General features: G+C 38.3%; 1 protein-coding gene across 1 annotated transcript in view; it reads right to left on the reverse strand.

The window, feature by feature from the left end:
* The window catches only part of LOC101414375 (zinc finger protein 571), a 99,658-nt gene extending 80,013 nt beyond the window's left edge, over positions 1–19,645 (reverse strand). The window contains 3 exon segments of the mRNA XM_071209237.1: positions 299–383; positions 584–696; positions 18,848–19,645. Coding sequence (XP_071065338.1) covers positions 299–307 — 9 coding nt within the window. The 5' untranslated portion in view covers positions 308–383; positions 584–696; positions 18,848–19,645.
* Between the last annotated feature and the right edge of the window lie 2,111 nt (positions 19,646–21,756).

Below are 21,756 nucleotides of genomic sequence, written 5' to 3' on the forward strand. Positions count from 1 at the left end.
CACGCCATGGTACTAGTGGTTTATACTGCTCCCTCAAGGCTCCTGGCAGAAGACTGAGCATTTAGGAAATGTAAAATGACTTCCTGAATGAATATCCAAATGCTTTGGAGAGATGAAAAACACTTTAAAGAAGAACAGAGCTCTTTGCTTTTATTACTCACTTGAATGGGGGAAATTTGGGAGCAGTTCTCTTTGGAGGTAGGTAAGGAAAGAAAGTTCTAGGATAAATAAATCCAGTGCTCACACCTCATAAGAAAATGACTGCACTTCAGGAAGGAGAGAACAAAGAGCAACTCACATGGGGCATGGTTTTTATAATTGTTGGAACTGATCAATTTTCTGATTCCTTTCCTGGAGATTTGCAGAGTCCTGAGAAGTCAGAACTGGAGAAGAAAGAGAAGCCATGAGATCAGGCTTGCTTCAGAGCTCACAAAATGAGATGGTCAGAATTACCTTTACTTTGCCCAGACAAATCCCAACCATCCCTCAAATCCAATGGAAGCCAGCTACAGCGGAAGGGATTTAGGCCAGACCTTCCCTCAAACCCATGATGCTGAACAAAACCTCAGAGGGTGCTACTTACCCAGGATATATTTATCTCCACGTAGGACGGGGCATCCTCAGGAGCACAGCTTCCACCGGATTCCACACACTAAGTAAGGCACTTTGCTTCCAACCTTTTCATCCAGGAAGGGCCTTTAGAGACCAAAATATAGCCTCCTTTCAGATATAATGGACATTAGCCAGACTCACAGAAACTTTGACAGACATGGCAGGGTCAAAAGGTCCAGAACAGTGTCTACCAGAACACAAATGCCTGAGTATGTGGAGTCACAGCCTCATCCTAATCTACAATTCCCAGAATTCTCCTGTGTAGCATACTGTAGTTCCAGTCACGACCATTTTCTTGCCTGGCAGTGTGAGAGCTGGAAAGAGCTGAGAACGTGGTCTTTACATTAATATTTAATTATTAGGTTATGCCTGTGATCCCATTTCAATAGACCAGGAAACAAGCTCAGGTAAGTTAAGTCAGTTGTCTATATTCCAAATCAGAAATGGCATAGCTGAATTTTAAATTCTGCCAAGATGAGGAATTAGTCTGGGCTGCTGGCCCATTCCCCCAAAATCAACCCTGGAGAAACCATAGAGGGAAACATTGATTATGGATTCCTGGAAGCAAAATCTAGAGAAACCCCTGTGGGCATGGAAGTCTATTCTGAGCTGGTGTTGTGGGGAACGACTGGGGCAGAATTATAAAAGGAAAGTTAGGATAAAGCAGGTTAAGTTCTGTTCTGGGGGGACTCTCATAGTTACCCTAGGGTGACCGCTATTCCTAGAAACTGGGTCACAGTCCTAAGAAAGAAAACAACGGTTCCAATGTGGAAATGCTTAATTCTTAAAACAGCTTGCTAGAACAGGCAAACTGCCTGTTTTGGTAAGTAAAGTTTTATTGAACAATCACCACGTTCATTCTATGTCTATGATTCAGTTGTGCTATTGCAGAGTTGAATAGCTATAGAGACCATATGGAGAAGCAGGTGTAGCTCAGTGCTTGAACACCTGCTTCACATGTACAAGGTCCCAGGTTCAATCCCCAGTACCTCAAAAAAAAAAAAAAAAAAAGAAAGAGACCATATGGGTCACAAAGCTAAATATTTTTATTATTGGCATTGTACAGAAAATGTTTGCTGACCTCTCTGGTAGGGCAGTTTCTAAGAAGCCAGACTGGAAAAAAAAAAAAAAAGCAGATCCTTAATATTTCTTAATTGACCTTTATCTGACACTCTTGGGGAATTTACTTTTCTTTTTACAGTATGTCTAATTATCAATCCACAAACGATAACAATGTAGACAATTTAAAACCCAGTGAAATTAAAGATTAATCTCCAGAAACTGATGTTAGGTTTACAGCCAGAAAGAGACGGTAATCAAAAGGTGTAATAAATTATCCAATTTTTATCTATCCTAAGAATTTTATTCCTTTCATTTTGTACAAACACATATACTGTGCACACTCTCTTTCTGCATATAAATAAAAATCAGCAGCCATTTTGTCTATCTTGCTGCTTCCCTCATTAAAGAGTTAAAACTTTATGTAGCACAATTCTGTATGTTTACTAACATGATTGGATTATATACTTTAAACTGGTGAATTTCATGGTATATAACTAACCTAAATAAAGTTAATACAAACAAACCAAAATAAGCAAAGGAGGAGAAAAGCCAGAATTTTTCAAGTGAACCTAAAACAAGAAAGGCTAGAGAAGACATGGATAGCATAATCAGTGACATAGATCTTACAGATATAAATCTAGTTTTTTATGCCAAAAATAGCAAATATACCTTTTCTTTAAGTGCAAATGGAATATTCACTCTATATTAGGTAACAAGGAAAATATTAGTAATTTTCATAAAATATAAATATTACCATATTCTTATCACAATGCAATAAAAATTGAAATTAGTAAAACTTTAAAGGCTTTTTGACTTGGAAAATAGAACTGAAACTGAAGATTTTCTAGAAAATTAATGATAATGACAATACTACCTATCAAAAACTAAGGGAAAAAATTCAAATATAAGTAAGGTTCATAGTCTTAATATTTAACAATATAAATAAAAGAATGAAAAATTTAAAAATTAAATACCTAGCTCAAAAAAAAGATAAAGAGCAATATACACCAAAAATTTATAATAAATATGCAAAGAGAAGTCAGAAAGAGAAAAACTATTAAAATTAATATATACATGTTTAAAATTAGCACAAAAGAAAAAAATTAGTTGTCTTAATTTTTTTTCAAGGAGAAAGAATGCACAAAATAAGAAATATCAGGGGGAAATTAGCTACTTTTTGAAAAAGATTTTTTAAACCTTAAGAAATTACTTTTTACAACTTTATGCAAATAAATTAGAAAAAGTATATTACTGGGTAATTTTCTGGAGAAATATAAAACTGACCCCAGCAAAGCTAAAAAGTTCAAAGAGATCAATTACCATACATCAAAAAACTATCTTCCATAAAAAGTGCCAATCTGAAAATTTTGCAGGGAAATTCGACCAACTTTTCAAAAATGAGATAATCACAACCCATTTTAATCCATTCAAGTGCCCAGGAAAAAAAGAGAAAATTTGCAAACAGAATCTGATAGCACATTTTTTAAAATGGCATGATTAAGTGGGGCTTTTCAAGTAAAATAAAAATGGTTTAAAAGCAGACTTGGCCCAATGGATAGGGTGTCTGCCTACCACATGGGAGGTCCGTGGTTCAAACCCCAGGCCTCCTTGACCCATGTGGAGCTGGCCCATGCACAGTGCCGATGCACGCAAGAAGTGCCCTGCCATGCAGGGGTGTCCCCCGCGTAGGGGAGCCCCATGCGCAAGGAGTGTGCTCCATAAGGAAAGCCACCCAGTGGGAAAGAAAGTGTAGCCTCCCAAGAACGGCGCTGCACACACGGAGAACTGACACAACAAGTTGACACAACAAAAAGAAACACAGATTCCTAGTGCGGCTGATAAGGATAGAAGCGGTCACAGAAAAACACACAGCGAATGGACACAGAGAGCAGACAACTGGTGGGGGGAGGAAGGGGAGAGAGAAATAAATACAAATAAATAAATCTTAAAAAAAAAAATGGTTTGACCATAGGACAACCATTAATAAAATTCTTGATACTAATGGATATCTGGAGGAAATCCATGTACATAAATACCAAAAAACATTTCCCATAATCATTATTATCAACGATGAAAACAATTCAAAAACGGGAATTGATGACTATCCTATTAACATGATAGAATCAAGGCAAGAATGAAGTATTTTCACTACTACTTACCCCTGTATTAGATGGATTAGTCAGCCTAGTAAAATGACAAGAGAAATTAATAAAAGCTATAAGCACAGGAAAAGGGTAAAGCTTGGATCTCAGTAGCCCCAGAAAAACATGTTTTAAACTTAACCTATTTCTGTGGGTGTGAGCCCTATAAATAGGCCCTTTTCGTGAGTTTACTTCACTTAAGGTGTGGCCCAGCTGAATCAGGATGGGTGTTAATCCTACTAATGAAGGCCTTATAGGGAAGGTCACAGAGACAGAGAAACCTGGAGAGAGCAGCCAGAAGCTGAAAGTGAAAGGAACCCAGAAGACGAAGCTAAGAGAAGCTGACATGCGCACTGCTCTATGGCAGAGAAGCCAAGGACCATGGATTGCTAGCAGCCAGCCCTAGAATGCCACAGTCTTCTGGGAGGTGACCTTGATGACACCTTGATTTTGGACTTCTCCCAGCCTCAAAACTGTGAGCCAATAAATTCCAATTGTTTAAGCCAATCCATTGCATGGTGTGACAGTCTGACACTATTTTATGACTCCCCAAAAGAGAAAGATTGTGTTTATTAACTAATCTATTTTTTTGGGTGTGATACCCTGTGGGAATTCCCCCCACTGGAAAGTCCCTAACGGAAGATGGCACCTAGAGCTATCAAAATGGTGCCTGGGGTAACCAAACCGTGGGAAAGAACAAAAGAGCACATAAGTCCCAACCAAACGGCAATAAAGTAACAAAAGAGCGCCTGGGGCAATGACTCAGCATATACTAGAAACCTGCCTGTTTCCAGGAAAAGGCAACTGAAACTGAGTGAGCACAGATCCAATAAGGGCACAGCAGCCAGCACTAGAGCTCTGACGTGTGTCTTACCTCACTCATTATCATCCAACCTTTTACACGATCCTTCAAAAGAGTATAAAATAGCCTCCTCCTTTACAATAAACGGACTTGCTTCCTCCCATCCAGATGTCTCCAGAGTCTCATTCCGTGCGTGCGTCTCTGTGACTGTCTGCAAGTGTCTGTGTAACTGTTCGTGTCTGTGTGACTTAAACTCTGCCTGCCTTACCCCCGCACCTCTGTCCGTAGGGAGTGGGCATCCTCTCTCGGACTGGCAGAGGGACCCCTCTACATGGCTAAGGCACCTTTGCGGGACAAAGGGCCCAGGCACCAAAGAAGGAACAACGACAAGTGGCGCCCAACATGGGGCACGAACCCGTCTCTCCTGTCTCCAGGTAAGGTAAATCATGATGGGAAACCTTTCTTCCTCTGAAAATGCTCCTCAAGCTCACGCTCTGCACTCTCTCCTCGCTAGCCACCAAGTAAAAAAATCTCAGAAAAAGAATTGAACCAATATTGGGACATAGTAGTACGCTTCAATCCCTGGCTCTCCACTGCTGCCATCTGGGAACCCTCTACTTGGGCAAAATTAATTAAACACGTGCTCTCAGCTGAAGTGCATGAAGGCAAAGTTATCCCCCTCGGCCTCATGCCTGCTCTCTTGGCTATATACAGTTCCCTCTCTGGCGCTCCTTCCACTGAGGACCCCGCTATCCCCCTTTCCAACCTCTCAGCCCCCTGCTTTCTACATGACAATGTAGCTGTGGGCTAGTGGGGGTTAACAGAATTAAGCCACTGAAAAAAGAGAAAAACAAGGCAACATTGGTGTTCTGTTTTGTTTCCATGCTAATTCTGATTGGGCTTATTTAACCAAGATAATAAAATTAGTACGAAATTTTTATCAAAATTTAAAAAGGAATTTTCAGTTTTAAATCAGTAGTTTACTCGTGAACTTCAAGTCTCAGTATAGTCTTACAGAGTAATAATCCAAAAATGTGTGTTAACGGTCTAAACTGCTAAATTAGAGCCTAACTACATTTATGCTGCACAAGTTATCTTAACTGATTGCTGATAACTAATAAAAATGTTTCCAAGTACAAGCTTGCATGTTACAGGCAACATGGATTCCAGAAGAAATCTTAAAAAGTGAAATCTAAGATGTGATATAATGGAAAACTTAAAAACAGCTATACCAAGAAAGTAAGAATTATGAGTTAATTGTAAACTGTATGTTTCTGTTAATGTGCTATAATTGTTTTGTGTCTGTTTGTTCAATGTCAGTGTATATTATGATACCTCCGGATGGTAATATAAATAAGTAAAAAAATTTTTAAAGAGCTCTATTCAAATGGCCAAAAATTAAATAAGCACTTATATTAATACATAAGTTTAAATGTTAATAAGATCACTACAATGATAAAAATTGTAAGTCTTGATTAACAAAATTACTATAAATCTTTTCATAAAAAGTTATTCTTGCCTAGATTAAAATAAATAGTTTATTTCTCTTCACAGGATAAAATGAAGGATGTAAAACTTAAATAAATATTAAAGAAGGTTAAAAGTTTGTGGGAATGCTGACCGAAATTTAATAAGATTTTCTAAAAGGTGTGTTTTATCCTAAAGTAGGATGGCTAATTTTCATAAACTCTTGGAACTTAAATGCATGTAGCAAGTTGTAAAAAATATTGTAATAACTTTAAATAAGGAAATATGTTCTGTGAAGGTAAAAATTGTCTTAAAATAATATAATTATAGTCTATATGGTTATAAATAATTCTAAGAAGTTTAATGAAGCATTGTTTAAATTAAAGTGTTTAAATGGCTAATTCCAAAAAGTCATTATTAAACAAACCTGAATTAATAATAATAATAATAATAATAAAAGGTAATTTTATAACAGGAAAACATGTCAGCCGCCAACCTCCCCTGCCAACTTGCTTCTAGGAGACTGTTTCTGGTATTGCATGCTACTAAGTATTTAAAGTGAAGAAAAATTAATTATTTTAACAAGCTTGTTTAGTGTTAATGATAATTATACGTTGTAAGACGTTTGCCTGGTAACTTACATATGTGGAATGTATGGAATGTATTTTTATTGTTAAGGAAACAGGAGATGATTTTGTCCTAAAATAAAATGATTGATTATTGGGAAAGAATAGAGTGTGCGACAAAACCTGAATGAATACTGAAAGTGTAAAAAGTTTGTGGAAAAGAAATTTTTATGATTAAAGTTGAGTAAGATTTGATGGTTCTATCTATAAAGTTTTAAAAGCTTTAGCATCAAGTAGTATGAATCAAAATTTAAAATTTTGTTCTTTCTCAAAATCTCTCAAGTCATTAATCTATTTTGGTAAAAGAGTTTATCCTGAATAATCAGTATACAAAGAAAATCTGTTTTATCAAATTAGCTTTTTATGCTTTAATCTCATCATTTCCTTGGTGTTCCAAAAAGGAAAGGTCTTACCTCTTTTAAAGGAACATAATGTTCAAACCTGCTTTCTCAAATCAAATCCTGAAAAGTAGCCTTTTATTCCAAACTAATTACAAGAGATTTGTTCTTTTACCTTGAAATAATAAATTAAAGTAATAATTAAGTTCATTTAATATAAGTCGAACGGAAGGTGTTTAAAAGTGTTATAAAATTAACAGATATTTTTTTCTTTAACCCTCTGTTAATTAAAGTTGTATGAGTAAAAGTTTCCTATGAATGCTTAAGAGTGTATAAAGTTACCAATATTTCAGCATAATATTAAAGAGAAGTACAATGTGGTTAATTATGGTTTTAATTATTATAAAAGGGTAGGTGTTGCAGAAACAACCTCTTATCATAAATTAAAATAACAACACTGTAGAATGCAGCAATCCCAAATACTGCTAGTTTGTTTTAAGATATTAATGTCCAGCTGTGTTGCTATCACTTTGTTTTAAAACTTGCTAAAACTTTCTTTAGTGTCTTCTTAGACAGGTCAAGCCAGCCTGCATTCCTCTATCTGTGGAAAACCAAACAATGGACTTTTGCAGTGCTTTTCAGGGTTATGTGCATAGCCAAACCATCTCTCCTGGTATGGTGATAATAATCTAGCTGCGTAGAAAAAATCTGTGGCTGAAACCCTACAAATGACATTAACCAGTAATCCTTTTTTTCAGAATTAAAAGAAACACCAGAGACAATAATATTTTATCTTAAGAGCCTAAACTAGGCAAACAATTGGAACAAGATGCAAAGTCCCTGCTGCTCTATCAAATTCTTTTTTTTTTTTTAAAGATTTATTTTTATTTATTTATTTAATTCCCCTCCCCCGGTTGTCTGTTTTCTGTGTCTTTTTGCTGTGTCTTGTTTCTTTGTCCGCTTCTGTTGTCGTCAGCGGCACGGGAAGTGTGGGCGGCGCCATTCCTCGGCAGGCTGCTCCCTCCTGCACGCTGGGCGGCTCTCCTTACGGGTGCACTCCTTGCGCGTGGGGCTCCCCTACGCGGGGGACACCCTTGCGTGGCACAGCACTCCTTGCGCGCATCAGCACTGCGCATGGCCAGCTCCACACGGGTCAAGGAGGCCCGGGGCTTGAACCGCGGGCCTCCCATGTGGTAGACGGACGCCCTAACCACTGGGCCAAAGTCCGTTTCCCTCTATCAAATTCTTATATGTTGTTTAGTTGGGTAAGATAAAACAATACTTTCTGCTGTAATTAATAAAGTACAATGTTTTCTCATGTTAATAGAATCTATAATATTATTAAAATACTAAAAATCTTTCATCCCTCATTTAACTCAAATATTAAAACCATTGTATGTGTTAATTGAGAAAAGTCCTTCACAGAAGTAGGAAAACCTCCAGGAAGCTGCTTTAAATAATAATAAAATAAAAGTAAATTGTGGACATTAACTTACCCTATGAATTGGATGTGGCAAGCACCAATATTGGCTTTGAGTGGAGTTTGTGGCAAAGGTAAATCTAAACAAGTAACCCCTTGGGTCTTAATCACAATTCTGGAAGAAGGCCAAAAGTACAATATAAAAGAGCAATTGTGTGCAGCATAGGAGGTCCTGCTAAAAGTGAAAGATTTAACCCAATAGTGTCTGGTCACTCTGAAAACTGCCATCCCTATCCAGGGGTGGATTGCAAATACTAAAAACAAGACAGAAATGGTGGACTGCTGTAAATCACCCTCAGATCTATTAAAAAACATCTGGGATACCTGCTGGTAGTAACAGGTGACTGTCATGTTCCTGCCCACCCCGCTAACATCCCTTTTAGAACTGTTAACACAGATGCCTTTGTAAAGATCCAGGGCCCTACCATTAGAATCTAAAAAAAGGCAAAGTGGCTCCACTGAAAAAACAAACATCGAGAGTACCAAACCTTGTGATGCGTAGCCCAGCAGTTCCACCTGTCTGTTACTGGCCAACAGCTCATAGACATCCCCCATAACTTCCTTCATGCTTACTCCAATGACTGTCACATCAGATCTCTTCTGCTCTTGAGAAGAATGAGCCCTCAGATGCACAATTCAAATGCTCTGGGGAATAATACAACAAAAAACCACCTAAACTGTATTCCTTACTTTACAAAAACAAAAAGGGGGAAAAGTAGAAATATTGCCAGAGGATAAAATACTTCACTGAGACCTGTGGCAATTGCAGCCATGCATCACATTAACTTTACAAATCCTGGAACTGTGAACTTGCAGCTTGTTTCTGCCTATGGACTTTAGGCCGGTATGCCCTCTCCTTATACTATTGTGGCAGGAACTGTTAACATTACAAAAAAAATGGATACCGGCCCCTTGGGCTAATGACACTCATAGTCATAACCTACAAAAAAATTTGTAGAATATATTTCTTGGGATTGCACCTACTTATGAATGGTTAGGAAATATAAGTAAGACAAAACAGTATTTGACCCTTAATCAAACATATCATCTTAAAGCATGTGTTAAAGATCCATTTGTTTTCATAACTGGTAAAATAACTATTAAGAATGACTCATTGTTTTATGAAAATGGTGCCATGTATACATGTCTATCAGAAAGTGTGTTGCAGGATGGAGAAATAGCGATGGCCAAAAGAAGAAAAGGCATCTGGATACCTGTGAGAATAATGCGGATTTGGCAGTTGTCTCCTAAAAGTCAATTTTTGCTACATATGGTACAAGAATTCTTGAAACGGACTAGATGCTTTATTGGACTGCTTATTATAAGCATTTTGGACTGATTGAAATCATTATAGCTGCTGCTACTGCTGTAGTAGCTTTAAATAATCGAGTTAATAATTTAGAATCAGCTATTTTGCATATTGGAGATCAATTATATAATTTAAACTTACGGGGATTGAAATGTAATTAGAATGAAAGCAACTTTTGTATTACTCCTCTTGCCTATAATTCATCTGATATAGAATGGAGAAAAATTGAGAATCATTTGCTAGGCCATAAAAGTAATATCTCTTTGGAAATAATTGAATTACAAAAAAAAATATTAGAAATATCTCAAAATCAAATTCATGTGACCAATGATAAGGATATTTTTTCAAACATGATTTCATGTATTACAAAATTTAACCCAGTTAATTGGTGGAAATCACAGCATTTCCTGTCAGCTTTAGGAATAGGGCTAATCATATTTGTTCTGTTGCTCATGATTTTCACCTGTGCCAGACAGTGCTTTCGAAGAAAATTGCAAGCGTAACAGCCATGGGATGTGCAAATAATCTGGTGCTAGCAAAAGCACTTCAGTAATTTCCCCAAGTCGAAGAGCTTGGCCAGTAGCCAATGACGGGTAAGATCCTCAGAGGAGGACAACCTAACACAGGCACGGTCACCTTGACATAAGCCTCCTCGAGTTGCCTAAAAACAAAAGGGAGAAATTGTGGGAATTCCCCCCACTGGAAAGTCCCTAACAGAAGATGGCACCTAGAGCTATCAAAATGGCGCCTGGAGCAACCAAATGGCTCGAAGAACAAAAGAGCGGGGAAGTCCCAACCAAACTGCGCTAAAGTAACAAAAGAGCGCCTGGGGCAATGACTCAGCATATACTAGAAACCAGCCCATTTCCAGGAAAAGGCAACTGAAACCGAGTGAGCACAGACCCAATAAGGGCACGGCAACCAGCACTAGAGCTCTGATGTGCATCTCACTTCACTCAATATCATCCAATCAACCTTTTACACGATCCTTCAAAAAAGAGTATAAAATAGCCTCCCCCCCTTTACAATAAACGGACTTGCTTCCTCCCATCCAGCTGTCTCCAGAATCTCATTCCGTGTGCACGTCTCTGTGACTGTCTGCAAGTGTCTGTGTGACTGTTCGTGTCTGTGTGACTTAAACTCTCCCTGCCTTACCCCTGTGCCTCCATCCGTAGGGCGCGGGCATCCTCTCTCGGACCGGCAGAGGGACCCCTCTACATAGCTAAGGCACCTTTGCGGGACAAAGGGCCCCGGCACCAAAGAAGGAACGACAATATCCTTTGATTATATTAAGTTTAGTTGAGGGCCCTGACCCTATCTGTTCCCTTCCCTGCCACGACTATCTTAAAACTAATACTAGAGCTGTTGAAAAAAACTCAGCTCAGATAGCAAAAACAAACAACTTCAGACCCTCACAATCCCAAATATCAAACTTATTCCTGACCTTCCGCTCCCCTCTTCTACCAGATGTCCTGCTAGTCCTCTTCCAGTGCCCTTCAGAGCAAGGTGTCTTCTCAGTCCTCACCCAATATTTAGTCCACAGCCTCCGTAATATTGCACATTTAGGGGGAAAAATCTTAAAATCTCCTCCATGGACACTGGTGGGGAAGCTTAGTAATTTCAACTTGTCCATCTACTAGGAGCACAATCCTGGTAAAAATATATAGTTTGGCAAAGTCAAAAGCCAGCTCTTTTATATAAATTAGTGACATTTATATTTCTGTGTTTATGTCTGACTTGTGGCTAAAAATTTTTATAATTAAAGTTATAAGCTCTTTATTTGCATGTATGTTTCTGTGTATGATATTTTTCCTATCTCTGGTTGGCACTACCAAATTAACTTTTAAAATTCCTTTAAAAAGCTTCATTTCAATTGGCTTAAAGATAAGAATTCAAGTCAAGCTACATAATTTAGATAAATCTTAGACAAATGAGCCTAGTTTGATATTGTTACTTTAGTAAAAACAGCTATATCTTCTGGCTGGCATAAAGAACAATGCAAACATACATATTAATCCACTCAGGTATGTTCTTCCTAAACTTCCAAGATTGCTTACACTAAAGTCAGCAAGCAAGGTATCTGCGATGTATTTTGGTGAAGGAAAAAAGAATAATTTTGTCCTAACATAAAATGACTGATTATGCGGTAGAAGTTTCATAGAAAAAGAATGACCACTGCCATTTAAAAATTTTATTTATTATTTAAACATCTACAGATAGTTCTTTGTTTTATACTGATGCTTCCCTAAAAGTGCTTATAATCAGCTACAGGCAGGACAAAGTGCTTCATTGTCAACAAAAGAGAATCTCAGAGACCCAAGAAAGAACGATGTTAGGTACTCTGGGGTACACACTTCATGCTTCTAATGACATTGCTTAACTAACTTTGAGACCATACTAGTAGACTAAGTCCAAGATTTCTAGTAAACAGAAACTGATGAGTTCATGGGACTGCTCACCCAAGATCAAATGAAAACCAAATCAGTTATGTAAGACTACATGACCTAACAGAGGATGATTATGATTAAAATATTGTTGTTGAGGAGCGAATATGGCTCAGGTGGTTGTGCACCTGCTTCCCACATATAGGGTTCTGGGTTAGATCTCTGGTATCTCCTAAATACAAACAAACAAAGGAAAACAAATTTCATTGGGGAATAGATATAGCACAGTGGTTGAGTGCCTGCTTCCCATGTGCAAGTTACTGGGTTCAATCCCTGATACCTCTTAAAATAAAAAGATATAGATAGATAGATAGATAGATAGATAGATAGATAGATAGATAGATAGATAGATAGATGTACATACATATATAAATATATATATCTGATGCCTTAATGTACTGCTTTCTAGATTAAAAAAAAACTTTTCATTTACCTTAAACCATAACTCACAACCATTTAATAAACTATTCTTTTATAAACAAGAATAAAAGATTTGTCATTTTCTCCCTGACTGATCCTTCAAAATTCAGAAACTCTTACTAAATATTCCTATTTTCATGACAATGTATTTGCATAAATTTTAAAAAATCTGTCCTCCTTAAAAAGACATAATTTAAAACATTGTTTATATAAAAAAAGCTGTGACTATATGTCATATTTTAAAATTATACTCTTGTAATGATATATGGCCAGAAGTTTAGTTGAAAAAAAGAAGGTAGACCTTATAGAGTCAGTGCTTGCAAAGCCTTCTTAGAAAAACCGGCCTTGTATCTGGCCAACACGGTTCCCAGTCTTATAAGTGATTAAGAAAAGTTGCCTCTTGACAGGCCTGGAACCATATCTTGGAGACCTCAGGAAAAAAAGTGTTCTCCCTCATCTATACAGAATTGCAGATAAAATATGACAGCAAGTACTTGACTTCATAGCCTTGAGAGGCTTTTAAAGTCTAATCTGAGATTCCTTATAAAATTTCCAGCAAAACTCTTGTCTTTATATCATTTAAAACTAAAATCTAACTGCGCAGGTCCTTATTGAGACTGTAGGTTGCCCTGGCCTCCTCCCTAGGACCAAAAATAACACTGCAAGATAAAGCCCAATGATAGGATATATACCTCAAGACTCACCACCTCAAAAGATGATGCATGGGCTGGATTTCCGCCTAGACAAGCTATGTCGGGCACATCATAAAAGTCTAGAAAATGCTCAGCTTATACATGCCCTTATATGAGAGGTAACCATGACCATGGACAACATCACCAAAAACACCTACATCTTAGCTTCAAAAAACTCAACAAATAATGTTACATAATAAAAGGATTTTCATCCACCCATCTCAGCCTTTTATATTAATATTTCTCTTCTTCCTTTTAGACATCCCTCTTTTAAGATGGCTGACACTAAAATAACAGACCTTTTGCCTCCACTTCTCAATAATGGCTCAACTTTTCCACCATCAACAAAAAACACCTAAACAAAAGCCTTCCTAGTTGTTCACTGAAAAATTATGTTTCCCTTGAAGAGGAGGAGGAACTGAGCACAACAGCTTTTTACTTGACAAAGCTGCTGTGCCCTGACCCTACCTGCTCCCTTCCTACTGGTCTACCTTAAAACTGATCTTTTTTTTTTTTTTAAAGATTTATTTATTTATTTATTTCTCTCCCCTTCCCCCTCGCCCTAGTTGTCTGTTCTCTGTGTCTATTTGCTGCGTGTTTTTCTTTGTCCACTTCTGTTGTTGTCAGCGGTACAGGAATCTATTTCTTTTTGTTGTGTCATCTTGTTGTCAACTCTCTGTGTGTGCAGCACCATTCCTGGGCAGGCTGAACTTTCTTTCGCGCTGGGCGGCTCTCCTTACGGGGCACATTCCTTGCGTGTGGGGCTCCCCTACACGGGGACACCCCTGCGTGGCAGGGTACTCCTTGCACGCATCAACTGCGCATGGGCCAGCTCCACACAGGTCAAGGAGGCCCGGAGTTTGAACCGCGGACCTCCCATGTGGTAGGTGGACGCCCTAACCACTAGGCCAAATCTGTTAAAACTAATCTTACAGCTGTCAGAAAGTTCAGCCTGCAAAGAAACACAACTTTAGATCCAAATGTCTAGATGGCCCTCTAGTACTTTTCCACTGCCTGTGATTTGACAATAAAACTCAAACAACTCCTGCCTACCTTGAATTTCAGTTTCACTTCTCCCCTACCATAGTAGTCCGTAAATAGTCATCCTTGCCTTTTTAACATTTCTAGCACAATTTTCTTTGGAAATATTAACATTTAACATAACTTTATAACTGTATTTGCTAAGTAGCTTTCAATGTAATTTATATAAATTATATCATATTACAAATATAAATTAGCAATTTATAGAAATACATAAGAGCAAAGCAATCAACTTTTTAAAATATTCAGAACAATTTTTCTGGCACAATTAAATTAATTGAAAAATTAACATCTTTAATTTTATTTTTCTTCATCTCAGCTCTTAACTTTCACAAGATAGGAGAAACTTTAGCTGATGGATCTTCATTCAGATATTCTCCCCATTTTGGCTTTTTAGCACCTCATATCATTAATGATGAGTTTAACAATGTTGAACTTTACATAAGCCCTGTGGAAAACACCAAGGGTTAAAGATATCCTCCCACCCTTTGTGTCCCAGGACAGGGCTCACTACAAAGAACCACCCTTCCCCATATGACTTAGATAACACTCAAGGATGACCCCCTCGGCTTATCATGGAGAAGGCCAGACACAGACCCTCCAAATTCTCATTCTTTGATTCATAAATTATTAGCTGAACTAACTGACTCTCCTGGCTAGTCTGGACAAACTACCTGCTAACTTGACCAAACTTTAGCCAGACTTCTCTCTTTCCCCCAGGTTCTTGAACTTTCGCCCACCCTTGAGCCTGAGCCAGCATCAGAATGCAGAACAGCACTCATAATAGCCTCTCCCAAGAAGCCTCTCTCTGACTGGTGATAAACAAAACATCATCTGCTCAATTATCCACCCACTTATCTCTCACATCCAATTCTTTCTAGCTTTGTTTACTCCTCCCTATAAAAGAAAATTCCTTTCTGCTTGACCATAGGGACACTTAGAGATCTTAAGGTCAGAGTGTTCTCCCTACTGCAATAGTGCCTCTACCATAACTGAAATAATCCCTTTGAATAAAGATCTCCTTACACAAGTCCAGAATTGTTTTTTATTTGGCGAAATCATTAACTTTTGTAGAACAATAAAATATAAACTATTAATATTTAATTCTCAAAACCCAAGTCACACACAAAAACATCTAGGAGCAAAAAAACACACACATCCACAGGGCAGCCAATGTGCAAAGCAACAATTTGCAAACTTGTAATGCGACTTTGAGATTGAACAATTGAGAGAATTTGCCATAGTACTGTAACATTGATCTTGCTATATATACATTCCATAAACTCAATGTCAATGTTGCTCACGTGACATTCAAGAAAACCCAATGACAAAAAGTAAATAATGAAGAATAAGATTTTGTAGATTAGAGGTCAGCTTTGGAGGACCACAAACCACTGTGGTATTTAAGATTTTGCCCCCCAAAACCAAATTTACCTCTTTAGGAGAAATATTGTCCCCACTGAAAATGGGTAAAATGATATATCATAATAATGTTGCCAAAATTGTTAGGATATTTGATATATACTATGTACATTAAAATAGAAATTAAATGTGATTCCAATATAAATACTAACAAGTATGGACACAGACACATTAAAACTAAATTCAAAAATTAAGAAAACAAAGAACAAGAATAGGCAGAAAATGCCTGCAAAAGAAATAGCTGCGATTTAAAAAATACTATGAAGTTCCGATCATTAGAAAACTACTACTGGCAAATAAAGACATACAGGTGTATGAAACAATCTCTGATCTAACTGGAAAGGGGAAAAGCCTTCTGTGTCTTACATTCAGAGAACAATAAAACAACAAATGGATAAATATTACTACAATGAAAATTTGCATATGAGAAAGAAAACAAATACAGGCAAATGAAAAATTGAGAGGAAATATCTGCAACTTACACCACTAAGGATGACTCTTCCTGAGATAAAAAGAGCTTTATACAAAACAATCATATGAAACATAAAAAATCAAGATTAAATATGAACAAAGAACAAAAAAGACAATTCACAGGAAAAGTTAATGGCCATTAAACATTTGAAAAGATTTTCAACCTTACTTTAATAAGAGAATTCAAACTGAAACTAAACCAAAAAGATTTCCAATTATAAATTATTAAAATCCTACTGGACTAACATTTTCATAGATTAGAAGGCTTCATACTATTAAGATATCAAAATTACCCAAAGACTTCTATACATTCGTCATAATCCCTTCTAAATCCCAACTGTCTTTTGTGTAGATATGGAAAAGCCAATCCTGAAATTCAAGTGAATTGCAAGGGGCCCCAGAAAATTACATTCTTAAATTAATCCATTCCTCTGGGTGTGAGCCTATTGCAGGTGGGTCCTTTTGATTAGATTGCTTCCATTAAGGGCATCTGATTAGATTACTTCAGTAGGGAGTGGCCCAGGGTCTTAATCCTCTTAATGGAATCCTTTATAAATGGGATAAACACAGGGAGAGGAAGGCCCACAGAAACAGAGAAACTCCTAGAAGCTGAGAGAAGGCCCAGGGAGCCAGAAGCTGAGATCGTGAAACACAGAAGCTGAGAGGAAGTCACTGAAACCAGAAGGTGAAAGCAACCAGGCCTGGAGTAAAGGGAAGAGATGAGCGCATGCCACCATGTGCCTTGTCATATGAGAGAGGAATCCAGGACTACCAGCAGCGGTCCTTGGGGAGAAAAACATTGCCTGTTGAAGCCTTGACTTGGACATTTTCACAGCATCAGAACTGTAAGCTTATAAATTAATACATCTCCATTGTAAAATGTAAAAGCCAACCCATTTCTGGTATATTGCCTTGGCAGCCTTTAGCAAACTAAAAAACCCTAAATAGCCAAAACAATCTAGAAAATGAAGAACAAAATTGGAGGATTCACACTTCGCAATTTCAAAACTTATCAGAAAGCTATGGTAACCAAAACTGTGTCATACTGGCATAAGGACAGAGATATGGGACAACAAAATAGAAATCAGGGTCCAGAAATAAACCCATAATTCAATGGCAAATTGATTTTGTAAGTTTTTCAAGTTCATTCAGTGGAGAAAAAATAGTATCAACAATGTGTTGGGAAAAATGATATTCATATGCCAAAGAATTAAACTGGACCACTACCTAACACCATATACAAAAAATAATTATGAATGAGTCAATGACCTAAATTAAAGCACTAGGAAATAAAACTCTTAGAAGAAAACACAGGGAAAATTTTTCAAGACCTTGCTTAAGGAATGGATTCATAGATGAGACAAAAATCATCAGAACAAAAGAAAAAATAAACTGATGTTCATCTAAATTAAAAACTTCTGAGCATCTAAGGATGTTTTGAGGACGTGCGAAGACAACCTATAGAATAGGGGAAAATATTACAAAATCATATATCTTGATAAACGTTTACTATTTAAAATATATAAAGAACACCTAAAACTCAACAAGAAAAAGATGAACAACTCAACTGTACATGGGCAATGGATTCAAATAAGTATTTCTCCAAAGATATATAAAAAAAGCCAATAAGCCAATTGAAAGATGCTCAACATCATTAGCCATTAGAGAAATGCAAATCAAAACAAACTTAACATTTCACACCCACTAGGATGACTGTTATTTTTTAAAGGTAAATAACAAGTATTGGCCGGCATGCAGAGAAACTGGAATTCTTGTGTATTGCTGGTGGGCATATAAAAAGGTGCAGTCATTGTGGGTAAGTTTGGTGGTTCCTCAAAAAGTTATACATACAATATTACATGACCTGGCAATTCCTTTCCTAAGAATATATGCCCAAGAACGGAAAGCTGTGAAAGTAGGGGTTCAAAACAGATTCTTGCGTACTAATGTTCACAGACGCATTATTTACGAAAGCCAAGAGGCGTTAACAACTCAAATGTCGATCAATGGGTTGACTGGAGAAAGAAAAATGTATACACACACACACACACAAACACACACGACAACTTACTTTAGGCAAGTCTATCAGATGAGCAATATACTTTTCTTTTGTTCTATGTACGTCCTTTAAAAAATGCAGAACTGAGGCAAGAAAGAAGAATCATAAGGCCTTTCTCAGAGACCACAACAACTTCAACCAGAGAAGGATTAGCGTTTCCAACAAGGCTCTCAATGCAGAATGGGGCATCCTATTATGGTAGTCTTCTCTCCCTTTCCTACGACCCTTCCAGTTGTCAATTCTCATTATCAGGGGGTTCTAAAGAGCATGGATCTCTGTGCAAGAAGATGAGGCACAGCAGCAGCTGGAATCGCATGATTCTCAGCTAGCCGCACGCTGTCCCTGTCAGAGGAGGGAAGAGTACATAGGCGTGGGAAGGCCCTGCGACCACAGGCATTAGAAACCTGCAAGTGAGTCCAGGACACGGCCACAGAAATGGCGACACAAACGCAATCACACACCTCACACACAGAGAGACAAACCAACACGCTCCACGATCCCCACTAGCTTCTACCGGTAACCAAAGTGCAGGTCCTGATTTTGCAGGCGGAGAAGGGGAGCCGCCAACCCGCATCCGCATGGCCAACTGCCAGAAGGAAACAGCCTGAGGCGCTGGGAACTCGGAGGAAGGTAGTTCAGAGCCCTGGTGGTCCTTTTTCCTGTCAGCTCCGAGTCCCGGCCGGCCCCCCGGCATTCCCAGCAACACGCATGGCACTTCTTTCTGGCTGTTCTAACTCAGTTGCGGCAGGTGGGTCCCGGCGAGGTCGTCGCTCACCTGGCTGCTGCAGATCCTATCCTTGCACCGAGATGTAATGGCGTAAGTGAACCAAGTGGCGCAGGGCCGCAGTGGCCTCCGGGACATGTAGTCTAAAGCAAGAAACCTGTCGCATCCTGCAGAATTTAGGCCCAGTAGCAGGGCCCAATACTCAATCTGCGGGCCAGAGTTGGGCGCGCCCTTGCGGCTCTTGGGCGGCTCCTTGCTCGCAGTGTGGATCTAACACTGCCACGGTCGAAGCCCACCTGTCCCCTTGTACTCGAGTGATTTCCCCACAGGTTTCAGAAATGAGAGTACTTCTACAGAGAAGTCGCCAGAGGTTGAGTCTTGCCCTGATGCCTGCAGGGAAATGTAGTCCAGGGCTGGAAACGGGGCGAAAGGACGGGAGGCAGAGTCCAGATTTTTTTCAGAGCTCTGAGCTGGAGGCAGTGACCGTGACAGCTTGTTAGCTGCTCAAGGGGCTTGAGAGAGTGACATTTACTGCACCAGTGTGTGTGTGTGTGTGTGTGTGTGTGTGTGCGCGCGCGCCCACGAGAATCCTTTGCGGGAAGGGGAGGGGATGGAGGAAGACTGTGGCCGCGCCAGTGAGATGCGTCAGGCTTAGTCTGAGACTGAGAGGGTTTGTAAATGGATGAATAGGTGATCCATTTGCGATTGTGTGTGAGAGAGCCTGGGGAACACAGTGTGGTTTATGGCTTTATGGATAATGTCTGCTATCAGTCAAGTTTAGTATGTGACTAAATACCTTACAACTTGTAAGAGAACGCTTTTTTTGTTAGTATGGTTATGATTTTAGAATACATTCCTATGAAATCATGGAATTGTTAAGTGAATGATAAACTGCATGTTGTGGCAGTGAATAAAGGAAAAGAAATGTGTGACCATAGGATTGTGAGGACAGGCATGATTGTATGTAGCTCTGTTTAATACTGATATTTTTAAACATAAATTTTCTCACCTGGAAACTGAGGAAAGCTAGTGCTGCCCAATAAAACTTTCTGCAATAAGGGATTTCATGTTCTGTATCTTCACTGTACAGTACAGGAGCCGTACATACATGTGGCTGTTGAGCACTTAAAATGTGGTTAGTTTGAGGAACTGAATTTTAAATTTTCTTTTGTTTTAATTAATTTAAATTTATACAGCTCCATATTCCTAGTGTCTTGATTTGGGAGAGAATGTTCTTTAGTAATTCATCTAGCAAATAATTTGAAGAGTTAGTTTTATATTGAAATATAGAGATAAAAAGAAAATACAAATTCAGTCTTTCTTTTTTTATTAGGGTTTAATTTACATATAGTAGAGCCCCAAATATTGCATATACAGCTCAATAGATTTTTACAGATACAGGCAATCACCACACATGGATCAAGGTAAAGTACCTTTCCAAGACAACAGAGTGTTCCCTGGTGCACCCTACCTCCCAATCTCAGGCTTCACCCAGAAGTGACCACTAATTAATTTTTACCATAGATTAGTCTTGTGTGTTCTTGAAACTCATAGGAATGTAATCTTATGTAATCATGTGTCTGGCTTGTTTCACTCAACATTATGACTCTGAGTTCAGTCCCGTTATTGTATGCAGCAATAATCCCTTCTTTTTCATTGCTGTATAGTGTTCTATTGTGTGATTATACCATAATTCACAGGCCAGAAAACTTTTTCTGTACATGGTCAGTTAGTAAATATTATTGGGCTTTGTAGGCCAATAGTTTATCACAACTACCTGATTCTGTCTTGTAGCAGTCTTAGACAATATGTAAAGAAATGAGTGCAACTGTGTTCCAATAAAGCTTTATTTATAGACACTGATTTTTTTTTTAACATACTATGTTTTTACCTCAAAATGTTGTGCGGGTTTGTGCCTAGGCATCACTGAGTAGTTAAGTCTTCATATGTGTAGCAGATACTAGCCAGTACCATAAACCAAGTCTTACGTGTAACCCAGTAAACAGTTTCATTTGCCTGCTGCCTATTTCACTATTATGAAATGATATCCTCTTCAACTTCATTTTTTTAGACAACACAACACAATTAGAATGGAATAGAATCATGAAAAGGCCTACAAGAAAGTTTGCCATTTTACCCACGAGCAGGACTTCCTTATGGTCAAAGTCCCCCTCGTGGAAGAGGTTTGTATTTCTCCTCAACTCTGATATTGGCAGCCTATGGCTCAGGACAAACAGACCTTAACAAGGACCTGAACTATCTCCCTTTGAAGGGTTCCTGCAACGAGTGCAGGAAGTTCACTCCACAGGAAACTTCCACCTAAGGCAATTGCGGCTCCACCTGTTCTAGCTTCTGCTGGTCAGCAGTCCAGACTGGTTATCTGCCCTGAGTCTCACCACTGCTTCAGCACACTTATAGACGCTGATTTTTAAATTACATGTGGTTTATATGAGTCACAAAATACTATTATTCTTTTTATTTTCTTCAATTATTTAGAAATGTAAAACCTTTCTTAGATCTTAGGCTGAACAAAAACAGATAGCGGTCTGTATTTAACCTGTGGGTTGTACTTTGCCAACCCTTGCCATGATTTATTCATTTTCTGTTGGTAAACATTTGTGTGGTTTTCAGGTTTTTGGCTATTAC

The sequence above is a fragment of the Dasypus novemcinctus genome, chromosome 18 (genome assembly GCF_030445035.2).
Source record: "Dasypus novemcinctus isolate mDasNov1 chromosome 18, mDasNov1.1.hap2, whole genome shotgun sequence".
NCBI lineage: Eukaryota > Metazoa > Chordata > Mammalia > Cingulata > Dasypodidae > Dasypus > Dasypus novemcinctus.